The sequence below is a fragment of the Apium graveolens genome, chromosome 6 (assembly GCF_009905375.1).
Source record: "Apium graveolens cultivar Ventura chromosome 6, ASM990537v1, whole genome shotgun sequence".
NCBI lineage: Eukaryota > Viridiplantae > Streptophyta > Magnoliopsida > Apiales > Apiaceae > Apium > Apium graveolens.
The window spans coordinates 278,230,604-278,250,799 of record NC_133652.1 but is presented as its reverse complement, the minus strand read 5'-3'; the positions used below and the strand labels follow the sequence as shown (position 1 = coordinate 278,250,799).

The 20,196-nt window shown below is 34.1% G+C and overlaps 2 protein-coding genes across 3 annotated transcripts; one reads left to right on the top strand and one right to left on the bottom strand.

The window, feature by feature from the left end:
* Positions 1-540: 540 nt before the first annotated feature.
* On the top strand, positions 541-10,544 carry LOC141667534 (uncharacterized). Its single transcript, XM_074474060.1, has 14 exons — positions 541-721; positions 1,803-1,879; positions 2,541-2,699; positions 3,444-3,657; positions 4,147-4,233; positions 4,450-4,589; positions 5,927-6,007; positions 6,387-6,451; positions 6,599-6,774; positions 7,646-7,776; positions 7,871-7,967; positions 8,642-8,858; positions 9,208-9,317; positions 9,755-10,544. The coding sequence occupies exons 1-14, from the start codon at positions 554-556 to the stop codon at positions 10,205-10,207; spliced, it is 2,175 nt and encodes a 724-aa protein (XP_074330161.1). The 5' UTR covers positions 541-553; the 3' UTR covers positions 10,208-10,544.
* Positions 10,545-10,818: 274 nt separating this feature from the next.
* Positions 10,819-18,006, bottom strand: LOC141667830 (dicarboxylate transporter 2.1, chloroplastic-like). 2 transcript variants are annotated; one of them, XR_012552804.1, is made up of 5 exons: positions 17,152-18,006; positions 16,394-16,707; positions 11,721-11,908; positions 11,460-11,620; positions 10,819-11,128 (listed from the first exon to the last, which is right to left on the bottom strand). XR_012552804.1 is itself a non-coding variant. In XM_074474459.1 (4 exons), the coding sequence occupies exons 1-4, from the start codon at positions 17,905-17,907 to the stop codon at positions 11,013-11,015; spliced, it is 1,635 nt and encodes a 544-aa protein (XP_074330560.1). In that variant the 5' UTR covers positions 17,908-18,003; the 3' UTR covers positions 10,819-11,012. The 2 variants fall into 2 exon arrangements, 1 of the variants encoding a protein (XP_074330560.1); XM_074474459.1 differs by having other exon boundaries at positions 11,460-11,908; positions 17,152-18,003.
* Positions 18,007-20,196: the final 2,190 nt, after the last annotated feature.

Below are 20,196 nucleotides of genomic sequence, written 5' to 3'. Positions count from 1 at the left end.
AATCATTATTGAGCCTTTATTATTTTTAATTTTTAATTTTTAATATAAATATATTTTTATATTAATATTTAATATTTTATTTATATTTTTTATATTTAATAGAATCGAATTCGAGCCAAACCAATCATATAAAAATCGATTCGAATTTTCGAGCCAAACTCGAGTCTATCAAACTTTTTACGAATCAAGTTTTGAACTTAAAATTTCAGATTCGGTCTAATTTGAGTTTGAGGTCGAAATCGAACATTTTTTAATCATATTCGAACAGAACCTCGTAGTGTTCGTCTGGGCTCGGTTCTATTACAAACGCCTGTGCCAAACTAAAATCACCTAGGATGTCCGGCTCTATCAAAACAACCGTTAATTTTGGAGGTAAAACCAAAAAACCCAACTAAAAACACCAACAAATCATATTCACAAACCCAACATTATCACGTATTATCAGATCAAACCCAACATTTTAATTCATTAAAACAAAACCCCATGTCATTTCTTTTTCAATAACAAGTACAAATATATTCTTTGATTGCAAAGAAAAATTTAAATAATAAAGATGTGGGCATTTTACATGTTCTCATTGCCATTAACAATGGGGATGGTGATGTTAACGTTAAGATATTTTGCGGGCCCAGACGTGCCTCGTTACGTTCTTTTTCTCGTGGGTTACACCTGGTTTTCTTCCATCTCCATTATCATCCTTGTTCCAGCTGACATTTGGGGTGTATGTTCCTTTCTTTCTCGTAGATGTGTGTGTGTGTTTTGCATGCTGCATGGTTCTATATGTTCTTTTTTTGTTATTAGGGTGTTTTTTCGTCGTTTATAATGCGAAAATATGAATTTACTGACTACTCCCATATGATTTAGGAGTGCCTTTGGAGGAAGTAAATGATGTAATCAAATTTTGATAGGTTTTTTGTGGTTTATGTTGAATGATATTTAAATTCATTCTTAAACACATTAAGGTTTTTAAATGAATTGTTACTTAACTTGGTATTTGTGCTTGGTTTGGGTAGGTCTTCTATATGTTTGTTCCATTGTACGATTGAAGGGGACCGTTGAATGATAATACATTTAAGGTCTTCCTGTAGCATCTTCAAATTTTAGATGAATTGGTTACTTAACAGTTTAATTGTGTTGGTAATAATTTGTGTTAGTAATAATTTATGTACGTATTAATAATTTATTTAGAGAAAAACTTGCAATTATCGAAGAATGTAGATGCCAAATTGAGGGTAAGCAGGAAAACGACAAGATGTTGTTGGTGTATCTTTAATACCAACATTTGTTAAAAGTTCAACAATTATGGTGTCATCGGTAGTTGCCAGATATCTTAGAGTTGAATGCTAGAATACTCAGTAAAACTGGTTGCTTCGCTTTTGAAATAAGTCATAAGCTCACAGTCCTAAAACTATTCCATCAACACATTATAAGTTTCTTATGTATATAAATTTGTTTATGTCTAACTAAGAAGCCCTAAATTAAAAGATCTTTTTTAACAGAAAATTTAAAGTTATCTTACTGCAGATTTCACATTTATAACGTTACCAAGTCCTCGAATTTACCAGATTGAGAATGCTTGGCAAATTAAAATGGCATAGTTCAGTGGCTGCTCAGATGTAAATTATGATTAGGTGTGACAGCATTAGTAGAAAGTAGAAGCCTAATCTTTTAGATTTTCAGATATTTATGATAGAAACTTAACATGATTTGGTGATTTATAAAATTGATAGTATTATTTCCTTCGATCATTTTGTTCCGTTTTGCTGATGCGGCTTTTTGAGTTTACTTTTCTCTTCATGCAGGCAATCATTGGACAAGATTTAAAAGAAATATCGTTCTTCTGGACACTTGCATACTGGAGCACATTTTTACTTACTTGGTACTAAACCTACTGTCTTTTTCGATCATTTCTTTAGATCTAGCTCCAGCCCAGGCTCACTAATTGTGGCCTCATGATTTTGAAATTTACAGTTGTGTTCATACACATACTTTATGATATTTATCCTCCACCATCCAAATTATGTCTTTATCTACCAACTTTCATTCAGGGAGGCGACTATGGTTACTTATTTGAACTTGCATTGCCAAAATAGTGGCAGTCTCAAAAGTGACTTGCAGGATCAAACAGCTAAAATAAGGCTAGAATATTCCTGTCATTAAGAATATATAGTCTTAGACAGTCTGGTCTTGGTGATTTAAAAATTTTAGTTATGCTGACCCAAATTTTACTCCTATTCTCCCTTTTGATCTTTGTATAATCTCTTTAAATGTAGACAAAATTAATCATCTCTGTTGTTTTGTTTTTATATTTTATACATATTCTGTTGGATAAAAATATGTATTTAGTTACGGATACTAAGAAGAAGTGACTATCTGAATTTCCAAGTATGAGTAACAGAAAACTGATATTATGAACATTCTTTTTGTGTGAACTTCTTTTTATCTGAGTATAAGTTTAAGCCATAATAACTTGTCTGTGATTTGCAGCATAAATATGCACTTGTTCACATAGATTTATATGAAACTATTTGTCTAAGCAGGGCTGTGGTCCCTATAATTCAGGGTTATGAAGATGCTGGGGACTTTACACTGACAGAAAGATTGAAGACCAGTGTGCAAGCTAATTTATTCTTCCACATGTGTGTTTGTTCTATTGCACTATGTGGTCTTATACTGCTCATTATTTTGCGCGCAAACTGGTGAGTCTACCTTCTAGTTGTTAGTTTGCATGATTCCATTCCTAGTACTATACATTTAATTCGACTAATTAAGTGGACACCGAACTGAGTCTCAATTGGATTTTTGGAGTCACTGTATCACTGTGATGGGAATTTTACAAGATATAAGTAGGATGGAAAGTTTACAAGGTATAAGAAATTGTATCTGATGCCATAATGGAGCACACACTGGAATGCCCTGATGACTTCACATATGACTACCTTAATTATAGCAGAACATTTAGCCTCAACTGGTCAAGCCTAACTGAATCTTCTAAAAAGGATTTCAATTTTTTATTTAGGCAATTTGGAACATATTGCATCCATACAGTTGCACTAATTAGAAAACCAAGAATACAAGTACTACTACGTTTAACTTGACAGTAGCATATATGGGAGCTGAAGAGGCAGCACCTTGGTTTCTCGCTCAGTTTCCTCACCGCATAGAAAGAGCAAATTGGGACATGAAAATATCAATTGAGTGTACACGTTTTGACTCGTCTAGCTCTCCCTTAAATTCAAATTTTTGCATTGGAACTTATCTCTCAGTACAAATTAAGATTACATCTTTTCTATTACGTAATGCTCTCATAAGGAATTAAGTATAGTAATCCTAGAGTTATATTGAACATTTCATAGAACTACCTACCACAACTCCAATAGTACTGGATATCATGTCGATATTTTGCTTCTTTATATGTTCTGATATAATGCTTGAACATGTAGGAGTGGTGGTATTCTTGGTTTTGCCATGGCTTGCTCAAATACATTTGGACTAGTGACCGGTGCGTTTCTGCTCGGCTTTGGTTTGAGTGAAATTCCAAAGGGCCTCTGGCGAAATGCCATATGGATCAATCGCCAGAAGGTCCTATCTCATAAAGTAGCTAGGATGGCTGTGAAACTTGATGATGCACATCAGGATTTTTCAAACGCTATAGTTGTAAGACCCCTATAATATGAAAATTACCGCTTTATACAGAAGCATTTGTAAGGCATGATCTATCAATATCTATTTGCGGCGAATATGCAGTCATATACACTCTGTGCTTTTAAATCTCGTACAGTGTTAATAAAAATGGAGATCTGATCACTAATCAAGAATAACTATCTTCAATTGTAAAATAGATACTTTAGGTGTAGCCATATGTATGGAAGGGATATACCTTTTTTTAGTGTCATTGTTTAAAAGATCTAAGTCTAAAGGTTGCTTGGATAGGAATACATAAAAATTGTAAACCGCATGTGGCTAGGTGATGGTTTTAAAACAACAGTGTCTATAGTATCATACATGTGTAAACTATGGGTAGAAAACTACTGGGATAATATAAATTTGTTGGACCCAAAAAGTCCTAACACATTCGAAATCTGTTTGTATTTTGCATTGTTCCTATTTTTATGAACATTATATGGAAAATGCATGTTGAACTAGGTTACTCAAGCAACATCAAAGCAGATGTCCAGGCGTGATCCTTTGAGGCCTTACATGACTATCATTGATAAGTTACTGCAACAAATGGTAATTATGCATATAGTCTTGTGATTGCTTTTCTGTGCATAAATTTCTTGTACGAGCCAGGAGCTTATACATATTTTATCAAATTTTCCACCGCCAATGGCTATATTTCATCCTAACCACCCCAAATATTATTAGATTAATACTGAGCTGAGTCGAGAGTCCCCCCGATTTCCCTACTTGCTTACCAATGCACTCATTCTCGTACTATATTTTCAGCTTAATGAAGATCCAACTTTCAAACCCCAAGGTGGAAAATTAGGTGAAAATGATATGGATTATGATACAAACGTCAAAAGTATGGCACAGTTGAGACGTCATCTAAGGCGAGCACGGGAGAGATACTACCGATTTAGAAGGTATGTGCTATCTGAAGTAACCAACTAGCCTTGGGGTCGTATATACTATTACCCATTTAGCTTTTTCTTGCATTTGAATTATAATGTAGAGTTTCTCTATTGTGTCGGCATCCGCCGTAGTTTATTTTGTAGCAGGTCCAATCTAAAAATAGCCATCTGGCATATCCCTGTGCACCGACTCTATAAGGATTCAAACAATTTTGATACTTAAATATGATGCTTACAGAATCCATATCATTTCTGTTCATCCTGTGTTTTAGTAACAGATTCGGCTGTCTGTATCCATTGGTTGTTTTTGTTTTATCGAGGTTAGAGTTCATCTATATATGCATATAGCACTTTGTCGGGTAGCAGCAACTTACCAGACTTTAATTTCAGTTAGTATATAGGTTATATCTGTTACGTAATTTACAGAGCACATCTACTTGTACTAGATTAAGGATCATGGCCTTACCATTTGTAGTGGAGTCTTACAAAATAATTCTATTTCCTCAATTAACTTCTTGCCAACAGGGGCAATGTTCAGTTATTCATATGAAACTTCAGTTGTATTAGCATGTCATTTGACTGCAATTTTATATTTTAAAAGGTCCCAACATTGAAATTCTACTACTTCTGTTATATACAAATGTAGGCATCAACATTGCTTCCGCTCAAAAAAATTGATTAATTACTCTATTCAAAAAGGGATAATTTTATGTCCGTGTGGTTGTGAATTATATTTCAAAGGTTCTGCAACCTGTTTCCTATAGCTTTTTAGAATCATTTTCCTGTGTACTAGAAGGCCATCATCTGGTCAGGTGACTGGATATATCGTGCCACCAAATCAATAAAAGAAAAATTCATAAGCTTTCAGATGCACCGTGTCCCTAAAGAACCCTAATTACAAAGGACCAATCAGCCCCACTTTGATTTTAATATTTAAAATTTTTTAAGCAGCCTTCCCACTTTACTTTTAAAATTTTGAACTAAATTTAGTAATTGCTGCAAGCAATTTGTTACTTATTATTAGTGTTCTTTGCTTGGTGTTCAGTGTGTTCACATAAAAAGCCTATTCTAGGACTTACACTTGACTTGCTTCTCAACTTGGTGCATTATACTCTTTTTTTTTGTGGATAGAACAATAACTAAAGTCGGGCACAGCTTGATTCTCTTGCAAAACTCAAACCTTCACATGCACATTTGACTTTTAACGGATGTTTGTAAAATCTTATAGATATTGCCTACTTATTGAGATATAAATTGTGCATAATCTGGTGTTAGTCTCAATTTTTTTGTTTGTTTCCATTACTAACTCATTTTACTATTATTTTCCGTTGGAATCATTGTTTTCGCAGCGAATACATAAGTTTTGTAACAGAAGCCCTCGAGCTGGAAGACACCATAAAGAATTATGAGCATCGTGATTCAACCGGATGGTTTGCACTTAACCCAGTCTTTTTTCTTCAATGGGTATCACCTGATTACTGTTCTATTGTTAAATTACTCAAGTGTGCCGAACTCAAGAAATTACAATTGTCTAATCAATCATACAGAAATTATAGCTATAATTCTTGTTTGGAGGAACTTTTTAGTTGCCAACTGTAATTGATGGTTCCTCAATGTCAATAATTGTTTTACATCCTTACACTATTGGTCCAGTAAGGCATTATACATGTTCAAAATTTCTAAAAAAGTTACGAATTCTTTTGGAAAGTCTTCGACTTGTGCTTGGGTTATTAGCCTGTAAGTTGTCTAATTATCTTTGTTATAATATATTATTCATGTTCTTTGTTGATTAGTATTATGAATTCGCAGGAAATACATTTCAAGCTTTAGGACTGAGAGATCTGGAACTTTTGGGTCTTTCTTAGATATTATAGGTATATCTTGTACTTCACACATTTCCTGCTACATTTGAAACAGATTGATTAAATATAAGATACAATAAATAAAATATCATATTTGAAATGTAACCAGGAAACTGCATAGATGTTAAACTTACAAACCATTGTAGTAATTTCTTGCAGAGTTGGTCTGGAAGTGCATACTGCGAAAACAACTTGACAAACTTTTCTCTATCATACTTGGCTGCTTGTCAGCTTCAATTCTTTTAGCCGAGGCCACTATACTGCCTAGCGGAGTAGACTTGTCACTGTTTTCAAATCTTATAAATGGAGTGGGGAAGCATGAGGTGCTTGTGCAGGTAATTCTTCCTGCAGTATGTTGTTTGTTTTTTCAAGTTGCGTGGAGATGATTATGTGAAAGAGGTTTGTTGAATGATTTTATATAATAACCACCCTAAGGATTGAACAGTCGTTGGTGCAATAGTGAGTTCTGCCTCATTTTGATAAAATATACAACTGCAAGCTACAGTTTTAATGGGTTGCACTTATTCTCAATTTTGTCGTAACAAATTGACTATCCAAATATAAGTTTAATACCTAAACTATCTGTTGTATCAGGGTATCATGATCGACCTAACTAAATATGGTCCTTTTGAACAATATAATTCAAAAATATGAGTATTTGTCTTCCGTTTCAAGCCCCAGTTCTTTTGACATGATCATCTTCCGAAGTCTGGGGCTATAAATTAAAATATGATTTTTTTTACTATGTTTCATATTTATAATAAATACTATACTAAAAAGTTCTAGTTCAGATAGTTAATTAGATGCATATGTTCACACTTAAACACACTGCTGATCTAATTATTGGTTAGATGAACAGTTGGTGCTTCAACGCTTCCTTTCTGGAGAGTGGAATATTATAACATGAATCTTTATAAACCAGTTGCAGGACTGGTTAATGTAGTGCTGCGCTTCTCGGGGTCACTGTTAATAGAAGTTTTCATTAGTATATTTTAATTCTTATTGACGAATCAAGAATGCAATCCTTATAAAGTCAATTTATTATAAGCCTGATGCTTTGGACACCAACTATGTGTAATTTACAGTTGTGAATTGAAATCTATCGCCTGCAAGCAGCTCCAAGTTCCAATGCGGCCATGCAGAATACCAGCAGCTCAGATAATATATAAATTTGGTACTCTCATCCTTCTGTTTTCACTTGTGCAGGGGTTTGCTTATACTCCTCTCATTTATATGTGTGTCTGCACATACTACTCACTATTCAAATTTGGAACTTTGACATTTTTCTCATTTACGCCAAGACAAACAAGTTCAGTTAGCTTGCTTATGATATGTGGGTAGGTGTTAACCTTGTGGCATTTTGTCCTATCCTGTATTTGTATTGTTATTACTGTGTGGTTTTCATATTATCTCACTTAATACGAATTCCAGGCAGGTTGCACGATATGCAGCTCCTATTTCATACAATTTTCTCAATCTTATTCGGCTCCCCAAAGATGCCAAAACCCGCAAGACAGTTTTTGAAAAGGTTATATGTTCTTGTAAATTATGCATTTAGTGATGTTCTTTCGGGAATATCTGCATGCCTCCTTTAGTTTCCCTATACGTGCTGGTACTTGCAAATTTTTACACATATTGAGCCATAATCCACACACATTAAATTCTAAACTTATTCTCTCTCTTTCTAAGTTGATGTTGACCAATATTTGTTAGTGAAATCTAGATATTAGCAGCATTCATGATGTCAGGACTAAAAGTCTTGATGAAGTAAAGAATTTGTAAAGGTCTTGAGTTCACTTCTGGCCATGTAAAGGCCTTAGAACTACATAGTAAAGATCTTGAGTCAGGTAGTAAAGCGCTTTTGGTGTCTTACTTTGATGCATTCCTTCTTCATGGCTCCTTCTCTGGTGATCCTTGCTCTCTTTTAATCCCTACAAATACAAGAAGATTAATTTGTAGTATCCGTTTATGTAAATCAACTAATGGTATAAATCAAGGACCAATTCATCCTAAAATAAGTATAAATAAGTTTAAATGTGATACAAAACATTTATACATTTAGTGTGTATTATTACCTAATCAAGGCATTTACAAGGTCACATTCACTTTCTTGTTTTTTTTGCTAAATTATTTTCTTATATTTGGGTACTGGTTATAAAATTTTATGTGTAAATGCTAATTAATATCTTATAACAAGCGCAGAGGATGGGAAATATCGATGATGCTGTTCCCTTCTTCGGTAGACGATTTAATAAAATCTATCCTCTTATCATGGTCACATACACCATAATGATCACAAGCAACTTTTTTGACCGTATTGTGAACTATCTTGGAAACTGGAAGATATTTAGTTACCAAACTGAAGCTGCTGAAGATTTAGACGGGTTTGATCCTTCTGGAGTAATCATTTTAAGGAAAGGTTTGCTTCTTTGTCTTTTTTCCTTCCCTTTTTGTTTCATATTTTTGTTTAAAGTATTCATGGTTCACACTTGTCCTGCAAAAGTACTGTGCTTAAGGTCTAGGGATGTGGGATTATCTCACGTTTTATATCTGAAGGTTGTGCTATTTCCAGTTTTATTTCCTGTTATGAAAAAAAGATAAGATATAGATGCTTCCATCGTAATGCTGCATATTTTGCTATTGGAGTGTGGGTTGAGTAAATTTTTATCTGACTGTGTAAGTAATTTCCTGTTAAAAATGTGTAGATAAGCTAACTATAATCTTATAAATAGACATATTGTCAATTGAAACATTTCCTCTCTTTTCAGAACGGTCTTGGCTTCAACAAGGGTATAAAGTTGGGGAGCTTGTCATTCCATTGGCAAGGGTCTTATACAATGATGATAGTTCAGATCTTGAATCTCCCAGTAGCAGCACGGTATAAACCAGTTTTATCTGCAAAATTTGTTATGTATCGTTTAACAAACCAAGTATTTTCAGTTAGTCACACACTTCAAAATTCATTCACAGTATCTGGAATACGAAATATCTTTCTAGAAGCATGTGCTGACTGCAATATTTCTTATTAAAAAAGTCATGGATAAAAACATCTACGATTGATGATTCAATAATTATTTGCACTAAATTGAGATGTGCTAAATCTGTTAGAGATCCAAAATATTTTTCTCTGTGTGTGTGTTGGACTTGCAGTTTTCTTTAAAATGTTTATGCATGTTACACAAGCAATGTTTATCACAGTGTTCACGCTGCTTTATGTTAGGCTTCTGGTTTTTTATTCGCCATTATTGACTATTAAAAGAAGATGGTAACTTGGCTCCTTTGTTTTGACTAACATGTTATCCATATCTTGTCTAGGTTGCGGTTGATAAGAAATCTAATGCCAGTTCGAACGGGGATGGAGATAAACTTTCTGTAGAAAACATTAACAAGAACTATAAAGCTGTAAGGACAAACCAGATTATAGATGAGATGAACCTGAATTCATCACTGGATAGGACTTCTGCAGAAAGTTCAAATGATGCAGGTGAAACAAGTGCCACGCAGTCTAGGGTAGCATCAACATGGGAGACCATGAAGACAAGTTACCAAAGTTTTAAGACCAATATTGAAGCCAAGAAATTTCTACCCCTACGAGAACCAAATGAAAAGACCCTCAAAGAATCTCCAGGTACCTCCAAAACCGAGTCCCTGGATGAAATATTTGATAATTTAAAACGCCCTGCTCGAGATCATAGAAAGTACAGCAGTGATATTGACCTTGATTTTGATGATTATAAAATGGACATCAAGAAGCCATATCCGAGCTAATGATAGCTCTAAAACTAATCAAACAGGTTCATATTAAGTAAACAAATTGTAAATATCTCCAACAATATAGATCATAGTGCCACTACCGCAGTACACATTAAATATCAAGAGTGAAGTGCATGAGGATTATCAGCATTTGATTCAAGATTCAACATACAGACAGTCACATAGAAATACATATCAGTCACAGATCGGATACCAATTGATATTTTTGCAAATGTATTCGCTTAAAATGCTACTGCCAAATTATCGTGATCTTTTGTACTACACAAAAACTAGTTGTCCATTGTAATGATGAGAACAAATGTTTCTTACTAGAAATGAAAGATTTCTTTTATTATGTTTATCTACTGATTAATTTCTGTTATGTTATACAGTTGCATAAAATCACAAGGTAAAGAAACATAAACTGTTTGAATTGGATTGGTATGCTTTTTGCCGCCTCAGACATGCATTTTAGAGATGTGAGTTGCAGAAAAATGCAAAAACAGTGGCGTGGTCATCGCCCAGCCTGCGACACACAATGAGCATACCAGATCATTCTACCAGTTCACAGAATATACCAGAGGCTGGGCGATGACCAGATCATTCTACCAGATCATACCAGATCATTCTACAGAATAATACAGTAATTAACATGTACATAAAATTTACAAATCACTACAACGTGCAATTACACCAGTGTTGGAAAGCCAGGATCAATATATAACAGCTAAAATTTTGACATATTTTTCCAAGCTTTAGGATTCCACATTATGACTCCTAGTTGCTACAAAAGAATATTTACTGGTGTACAAACTTGTTTTCAATACAAACCCAAAAATTTCCACCAAAAGGTCCCAACAACACCCCAAATCAAGGCATTGACAAGGGCCATTAGAAAACCCATCTTGAATATATCAGGGAGGTCTATATAGCCAGCTGTCGAAAAAAAAGAGAGAAATGATTACTAGTCTTCATAACAAATCCAAACACAGAATTTATTTGAGTAATCAAAACCAAATAAAATAGATTATGTAAATTTCATAATCGAATAATAATGTGGTGGCTGCAAAATGGATTTTAGTAATCAAAACAACAAAACATGATTGTCACAATCAGTCCCTCGAGTATATGTTCAGAAGGAGTACGTACTGCACGAATTTAGAGTTAAGGAAGAGGGATGCTGACCATAGACAGAGCATGGTTCACTATAAAAGTACTTGAAAGAGTTGAAGTGTGTAAAGGGAATGATACGAGGAGGTTAACATACCTCCATAGTACACAGCAGCCTGACCACTGCTGTAATGTGTTATAGCGCCAAAGAGACTAGTGTTATAAGCTAAAGCAAGAGCCGACAACATCCCAGGCGCCCCCGATGCCACGTGCATGGCGAGGAAAGCAGAGTATAAAGCTCCCACATGACCAGTTTGACTTGCGAATAAGTAATGAATCAAGAAGTAAGTTGTTTGAAGAACCACAAATGACACGGGCCAGCTCAAAGAAAGAGCACGAAGGAATTCAGATACACTACCAGACATCCAGGCTACAATTCCAAGATCTGTCAATTGACCTGCCATTCCTACAAGAACTGCAAACCAAGCCAGAGTATCCCAGGCTGATTTTTCACTTAAACAGTCATCCCAATCAAGCACCCGCAAGAATAGGAGTATAGACAAGCCAATCATTGCAGCAACAACACTTGATATACCAATAGCTTCACTAAATAATAATAAATTGCATTAGTTCTTGAACTGGTATTATGAATAAAATAAATCCTTCAGCTATGCAAGTCTTGAAAAAATGTTCGTGCTCTGCCATACGAACTTTGCTTCAATAGGTAGTTTAATCATTTGAAGCAATGTTTTATAGTATGTAGTTTGCAAAAATAGTTGTTCCCTAAAAAAAAGCTGTAACAGCCCACACTTCCGGACTATTAGTTCTAAATCGAAAACTAAAAATAAAATATATTATTACTCGATAATTCTAATAGATCACGAAATTCAAAGCAGCGGTCAAACTCAATAATCAAAATCATAAAAATAGAGACGCAGCTCCACAAATCCGATAATAATTGTCTAACAGATAATTAAATTTATTCTCTAAAAACAAAATCTTTATTCTAATTCAAATAGCACAAAACGAAGCAGCACAGATCTCCTCATAGTTCTCATTCCTTAATTTTAATATGCTCCAAATTCCGAACCTGAAATGTTAAAAGGGGTGAGCTACACAGCTCAGCAAGTACAAATTGACTATCTCTTAAACAGAAAAACAATGGGTGTTTTAATAAAATGATTTTTCTCAAACAATAATAATTTTGTAAAACAATTTGTTAAGTAGATCCAACCCAAGTTTTATATTTTAAAATTCAGAATTTAAAACAGAACAGAGCAGATTTTATAACAGATCAGAACAAAATAAAATAGAACAAAACGATAATTCTAATAAATACCACAGTCTTGATCTACGGCCACACTTTGCCAGTAGCCGGCATCTAATTCTTATTCTTATTCTTTATACCACACTTTGCCAGTGGTCGACATCTAAAGTTCAATAATTACGCGCCCTTAATAGGTATCTAAAGTTGCACACTTGTGCGCCTACTAAGGGTATCTAAGGCTAGTTCCGGAACTATAGCGTAAATTACGAACGGGTTCGAAAACGTAGAGACTGGGTTCTAAAATTCACAAATACTTATATCTTATAATTTCGAAATCAAAATTCTTATATCTTATACGAAATTAAAAACAGAACTGAAATATATTTTCCGAAAAATAAAAGTAAGTCAAAAGTACTTACCTCAAAGCCTGACCAGATCTGAATTTACTCTTTTTGACCCTCTAAACGATATTTTCTTGAAAAACACGAAACACGAAATCTGAAGATAACGAAAAGACCTTTCTGAAAAGTCCAGAATCACTGAATTCTGACTTACGATGAATTTTCTACGAATTTTACAAGACAGCTGATTTTTGCTGAGAAAGTCCTACGAATTTTAATGATAAAAACAAGGAATACGAATATGGTGTATTTATAACGATACAAAACCCTATATCTCAACTAGGAAATAATAATATTTCCTCCTAAAGATTTACAACCTCTCCAAGTAAATTCCATAAATAAAATATTTGATACACACAATTACCTAAACTAAAAAAATTTCGATTTTCTAAATTATTCTTACACTTATTTCCACAAATAACAAATCTTTTCACAAATCAACTACCTTGCACAAAATGTTTTCAGAATATTCTAATTTTAAAATATTTATCTAGACAAATTAATATCTAATTTCTAATAAATAAATTAAAAATAAAATTACGAATTTTACATTCTTCCCTCCTTAAAAGAATTTGGTCCCCAAATTCACATAACATAAATAAATTAAATAAGTCACTAAAGAAAAGAAATCATACCTTAATTGCGATAGTTGTCATTTCCTGTCAGCTGAAACACACGTCCTTTGCCCATCTTGTTATCTGCTTCCTTCCTTGGTGGCGGTGGCGGATTGTGCGGACAATTCGAAATCTTATGTCCTACTTCTCCGCAATGAAAACAAGCACCTGTATTCCAACGACAGACTTTGTCCGGATGATTCTTGCCGCACCTGGTACACGTCTCTCGATCACCTTGACCCCCGATGTTATCGTACACGTGTGGCTTCTTGAGTGGTCCCTCTTGAAAAGATTGCCCACTAGTTTGAGTGAACCGCCTCTTATTCCAACTGCCAGACGCCTTTTCAGATTCTGCCAAGCCCCTTTCGATCACTAACGCCTTGTTGAGGACAGCCTCGTACGTCTGAAGTTCAAACGACGCCACTGAATTCCTGATGTCACTTCGAAGTCCCTCCTCTAATCTTCGTGCTCGACTGCTCTCATCTGCTACTAGGGTCGACGCGTACTTCGCAAGCTTTGCAAATTCTGCATCGTATTCAATGACGGTTCTTCCACCTTGTTGAAGTCGAATGAAGTCCCTCTCTTTCTGCAGACGAACTGTTCTCGGAAAGTACTTGTCCTCTAAAGCCTTCTTGAACTTTGCCCAAGTGTACGGTTCATGATTTTCTTCAAGATTTGTCGTCTCATTCTTTCTCTTTTCCATAAGCCACCAGTCTTAAGCGCTTCCTTGCAATTGGTATCAAGAGCAGGCTGTCCTTCGGAGTGTATTAGGTATGGGACTAGTACATTCCCTAGGATGCGATCCTTTAGACTATCGTATAGGTCTTAGAAAATTATTTTGGATTTAGGGCATTTATTTGTGTGATTATTTGATATGTTTGACTTTTGTGTTTTTTTGATTATTGACTATAAGTTTAGAATTTGTTTTGTGTGTTCTAGTAAAGATGGATGGAGAAAATCAGAACAACAATGAAAATCAGGGCAATAATGATGAAGGAGGAAACGTCTTTGACCAGCTGGCTGAAACTCTAGCTGTACTTGTGAATCAGCAACCGAAGCCCAACATCGTCTCTCAATTCAAGCGTTTGAACCCGCCAACTTTTGATGGAGCTACAGACCCAACCCAAGTTTTATATTTTAAAATTCAGAATTTAAAACAGAACAGAGCAGATTTTATAACAGATCAGAACAAAATAAAATAGAACAAAACGATAATTCTAATAAATACCACAGTCTTGATCTACGGCCACACTTTGCCAGTAGCCGGCATCTAATTCTTATTCTTATTCTTTATACCACACTTTGCCAGTGGTCGACATCTAAAGTTCAATAATTACGCGCCCTTAATAGGTATCTAAAGTTGCACACTTGTGCGCCTACTAAGGGTATCTAAGGCTAGTTCCGGAACTATAGCGTAAATTACGAACGGGTTCGAAAACGTAGAGACTGGGTTCTAAAATTCACAAATACTTATATCTTATAATTTCGAAATCAAAATTCTTATATCTTATACGAAATTAAAAACAGAACTGAAATATATTTTCCGAAAAATAAAAGTAAGTCAAAAGTACTTACCTCAAAGCCTGACCAGATCTGAATTTACTCTTTTTGACCCTCTAAACGATATTTTCTTGAAAAACACGAAACACGAAATCTGAAGATAACGAAAAGACCTTTCTGAAAAGTCCAGAATCACTGAATTCTGACTTACGATGAATTTTCTACGAATTTTACAAGACAGCTGATTTTTGCTGAGAAAGTCCTACGAATTTTAATGATAAAAACAAGGAATACGAATATGGTGTATTTATAACGATACAAAACCCTATATCTCAACTAGGAAATAATAATATTTCCTCCTAAAGATTTACAACCTCTCCAAGTAAATTCCATAAATAAAATATTTGATACACACAATTACCTAAACTAAAAAAATTTCGATTTTCTAAATTATTCTTACACTTATTTCCACAAATAACAAATCTTTTCACAAATCAACTACCTTGCACAAAATGTTTTCAGAATATTCTAATTTTAAAATATTTATCTAGACAAATTAATATCTAATTTCTAATAAATAAATTAAAAATAAAATTACGAATTTTACAAAAGCACTCTTGCACAACCTTGATAAAGACTATTTTTATCTGTTGTCAAATCTTGATAAAATGATGTCCTAATAATTTTTGTGCTCCCAACTTGGGCGAATGAACTAAGTAATAATCTCGTCACAAGCATTAGGAAATAAAAACAATTGAATCCTCAAAGACTGAATCAAATATCTGATAGGATTTCTTTGGTCTACCATTGGACTCTCTTCCACTCAAGTATCGCATTCCTCGTTTAAATCAGTTATAACTGATTATTATTTACCGACCACACAGCTATCCAATAATAAGTGGTCAATCTTTATGAATTTTAGTATGATTCAGACTTAAATCATAACCTGCTCAAACTTCATCACAAGATACAGTATCTTATCTCAAACATTTCTTGTACTGAAACATCAGAAGTAACCTAGCTGGTTCACTAAATGAGTTGATGGTTAAGTACTCCAGTTTCATCAAAAGCCCTTGTGGTTTAATGCTTTTTGCAGATAATATAAACACACCAAGTTAAGGCAAAAAGACAATTTTTTTGTACAAAAAAACAAGAGTAGTTTCATGTCACAATTTACCTGTATACAAAAGTATACAACAATCTGGGAATTTTGTCAAATTTAAATCGTAAGATATGTGGTTGTGTTTGTTTTGTTTTATAACTCTAAAGCATAAAATAAAATTGATGTGAAGTGAAAAAAGTTACATACCCAAATATCCACAAAGAGACTGCAAGAGCCATTGTACCAATCATAACCCATTCGTTCTTTGAGACTGGACCCATAAGCTCCAATTTTCTAGTTGCCATAGCAGGGGCTTCTGGCGTATCTTTTATTTCAGGAGGATAAATTTTGTACAAGATCAATGGAGTTGCTAGAAGAGACACAAACGCGGGTAAACTAGCAGCCTCAAACCAAGCAACCCATGGATTTGAAACAAACACGCCAAGTTCCTCTGCTAGTTTGAGGCATAATAAGTTTTGAGCTGCAGCAGTCAGGAAAAGTGCACTAGAGTTACCAGAAGACTGTCATCCATCACAAACAGTAATTTATAAGTCTCAAATATACAAGCAACTACAAAACTTACAAGATAGCCTAGTTTCAAACAACAATAGCTACCTCCCACCATAAACACTCTAGGAACCGTTAATTATTCAACTGCAAGATGCACCAACATAATAACTACTACAATCATAACTACTACAATCACAACTATCTGGCTTTGCGAAAATGTGTCACTAAGTTTCACTAACAACAAATTTCAACTCCATCCCAAAATTCAGCATTCTATAAGTTAGGAACAATTGACTTAACCAAATGTAACAACTCTTTTTATATCATATGACTTCATAAATAAGTATGTCGCATTACTCACACGAACACACTGGCACTATGATAAAGGCCTAATTACACAATAATAAAACAAAATTCAATCTTCAACAACCAATTAACACACTAAAAAGGCTTACCTGAAACTGAGATTGCACAAGATAAGCCCCGAGCTTTCTTGCAGAAGGGTCATTAGGTTCACTCCCCGCTGCCAAAGACAACGACTTAATAATAGGCAAAAACACCCCTCCAGCTCTAGCAGTAGTACTAGGCATAGCAGGAGCAATCAAAGCCTCACTCAATGTCAGACCATAAGACAATCCCAAAGTACTTTTACCTAACCACTTAACAAAATAAGTGGCAATCCTATCTCCTAAACCAGTCTTAACAAAACCTCGAGCAAAAAAGAAAGAAATCACAATCAACCAAATAACCTCATTAGTAAATGCATGAAATGCAGTTGAAAAGCTAGAAGTCTTGGTAACAATGCTTGTAGTAAGGCCTAAAAAAGCCCAAGCTCCAACAGGTAAAGGGCTTAAAACTAAACCAGCAATAGTAGATACAAAAATGGAAAGTAGTTGCCATGCTTGTGAAGTAAGTTCATGAGGCTGTGGGATCAAGAACCTGACAAATAAGCCAACTGAGATTGAGAAAATGAAGGGTATGAGTTTAGATTCTTGTGGGTTTGGTTTGGTGACTTGGGTTTGTTCAGGGGATGATGAAATGGGTTGGATCCGAGTGTGGGTTTTTGAGGGTTTGGGATGAGAAAAACAGAGAGTGTGGTGAGCTTTTGAGGGGATGGTTGAGAGAAATGAGTGTGGGATTGGTCGGAGATGTGTTGGGATGCGTGAGGAATGAATTAAGACAGCGGTGGTGGTGGTAAAAAGGGTGTGCATTGTCGGAGAGTTTGAGTTTGTGTGTGTTCATGGAGAGAAATGTGAATCTTGGACAAGAACAGGACATGTGTCAGAGTATGATTCTTTGGAATCTGTGGGGAAGATATGGTTCACACATTCCGGGAGTATCATATTTTTTTTGTTTAAAAATGGTTCGAGATTTGCATAAGTTTTTTTAAAATAACGTTCGTTGTGTTTGGTTGAGATGAATGGAATGAAATAAAATGAATGTCATTAAATGAATTAAATGAGAGTTGGAGGGAAAATTTGAAAAAAATAATTAGATGGACAAAATTGTTATGATAAAAATTGTGAAGAAAATGAGATTAATAAGGAATGGAGTATTTCATCTCAAATTGGGGGTGTTTAATTATAATATAGGTGATTAGGAATGGAATGGGTGAAAGAATGAAAATTTTTAACAAATTCAATCATTTTCTACTTAAAATCTCATTTAATTCCATTTTATTCACCCCAACCAAACAAAATACTAGTGTCCACCCAGCTTAAACCATCTCAAACCCAAATTCAAATTTCTAATTTAACACCATTTTTGGATAAATTTTTATGCAATCCAATTCTAAATCTTACACTATTTTGGTATTATACCGAAAGTTACACCAAATTTGGTGTTACACCAAATTTTTAGATTTTTTGTTAATATCAACATTACCTTGTTCTCTTTACCTAAAACAAAATTATTCCTTTTGTATTCTACTAATTTTATTACTTTTATATTTTATTTTGCATTTCATTAATAAAATAATGTATATAATATAAGAATGATGTAATATTTAGTATATGTGAGTTGGAGATAAATATTAAAATAGTGTAAATTTTACACCATTTTCGTGTAAATTTCTCACCAAAATAGTACTCCCTCTGTCCCCCTCAATTTTTTTACATTGGGGACGGGGGCTCGACACGCATTTTAATGCTCTTATTAAATGTAGTTGTATAATTTTTTTTAAAATTTTTTTCTTATAAATAAAAGTATAATGTTCAAAATTTTATAAAAAAAAGAAAATTTTAAAAATAAATTACAAAAACATACTTTATAGAAGTTTTAAAATACGTTTCAAATATGTGAAAAAATTTATAAAGAAATGAGGGGGACGGAGGTAATATAATAGTACAGTGGAGATGCTTTTACGAGTAACTCAAATAATCATGAAAAGTCCCAACACTATCATCCCAACATTGTGATCAAAATTAGAATGTTGATTTGGTAAATTTCCAAAGTCGAAAGTGAAACGGTTGAAATATTTGGGTGGGTAGTTTTATCAAGTTCTGATAAAATGATTTGACTTAATTCGGTCAAAATTTTTAAATAATTATCCCAAAATTAATAAATATCTATTCAAATTTAATCAAATTCACATGAGTAATCAAAGTAGGAGTAACAGGGCTTGTAGTATGATTTCTAAACTAACTCTTCACTAATGTAGAAGATGGTTTAGGACTATGAATTAACTTCAAAATATACTATTAAGCTAAAATAAATCTATGGGTACGAGAGTTAAAAAATAATGAAATGAATAACAGATCAAACAATTTGAAAACGAGTCAAGATAATGATTATATACATTATTAAAGTGGGTGAGAGACACCAAATATATCACAATAGTCAATAGAAAGGAAGCAAATGTGGTATTCGTGCAAAAAAAAGTAGCCTCTCCATCAGCTTTTCGTTTCTTATGATAGTAGTAAAATTAAGAAATGTTAGAATATGCTTTAAATGGGAAAATGCCCTAAATTCCGGGATTTCGGGGATCTCAATGTTCAATCAACGTGGCGAAATTCAGGGGCGAAGTGTTCTGTTTTAGAGGTTCGGTGATGCGACGTGGTCCTGATGAAAATTATTTTATGTTATATGTTTGGATTATCTATTTTGGGCCTATTTTGTTGATTTTTTCTGTAACTGCCAGAGAGTATAATATAAATTACACTGGATATAACCTAGACATATGATGTAATATGTATTCTCAAGATCAATAATGTTTATAATAATCTTTCTTGCTTATTTGTGTTCTCTTCAGCCTATTTGTATTTTTTTTACGTTTATTATAATTTTTTTTGCTTCGGTCATACCACACTGATATTAGAGCGAGGTTCTATTTCTAAGGTCGGGGAGAAAGATATTTGGGATGTCTGGTGGTATTAACGTGAAAGTCGACAAATTTACCGGGAGAAACAATTTTAGTGTATGGCAAAATCAAGATGTTTGCAGTGTTAAAGCAACAGGGGCTCTGGGCGTCTTTAAACACGAAATCGGTTGTTTCTGGATGC

What these genes read in the sequence shown, in the direction of transcription:
- LOC141667830 (XM_074474459.1), bottom strand. Translation starts at nt 17,907, where the DNA reads ATGCACACCCTTTTTACCACCACCACCGCTGTCTTAATTCATTCCTCA. An exon ending in TTGTGCAATCTCAGTTTCAG is followed by an intron (nt 16,708 to 17,151) that starts GTAAGCCTTTTT and finishes GATGGATGACAG; the next exon opens with TCTTCTGGTAACTCTAGTGC. An exon ending in GGCTGCTGTGTACTATGGAG is followed by an intron (nt 11,129 to 11,459) that starts GTATGTTAACCT and finishes TTTTTTCGACAG; the next exon opens with CTGGCTATATAGACCTCCCT.
- LOC141667534 (XM_074474060.1), top strand. Translation starts at nt 554, where the DNA reads ATGTGGGCATTTTACATGTTCTCATTGCCATTAACAATGGGGATGGTG. An exon ending in ATTATTTTGCGCGCAAACTG is followed by an intron (nt 2,700 to 3,443) that starts GTGAGTCTACCT and finishes TTGAACATGTAG; the next exon opens with GAGTGGTGGTATTCTTGGTT. An exon ending in CATCGTGATTCAACCGGATG is followed by an intron (nt 6,008 to 6,386) that starts GTTTGCACTTAA and finishes ATGAATTCGCAG; the next exon opens with GAAATACATTTCAAGCTTTA.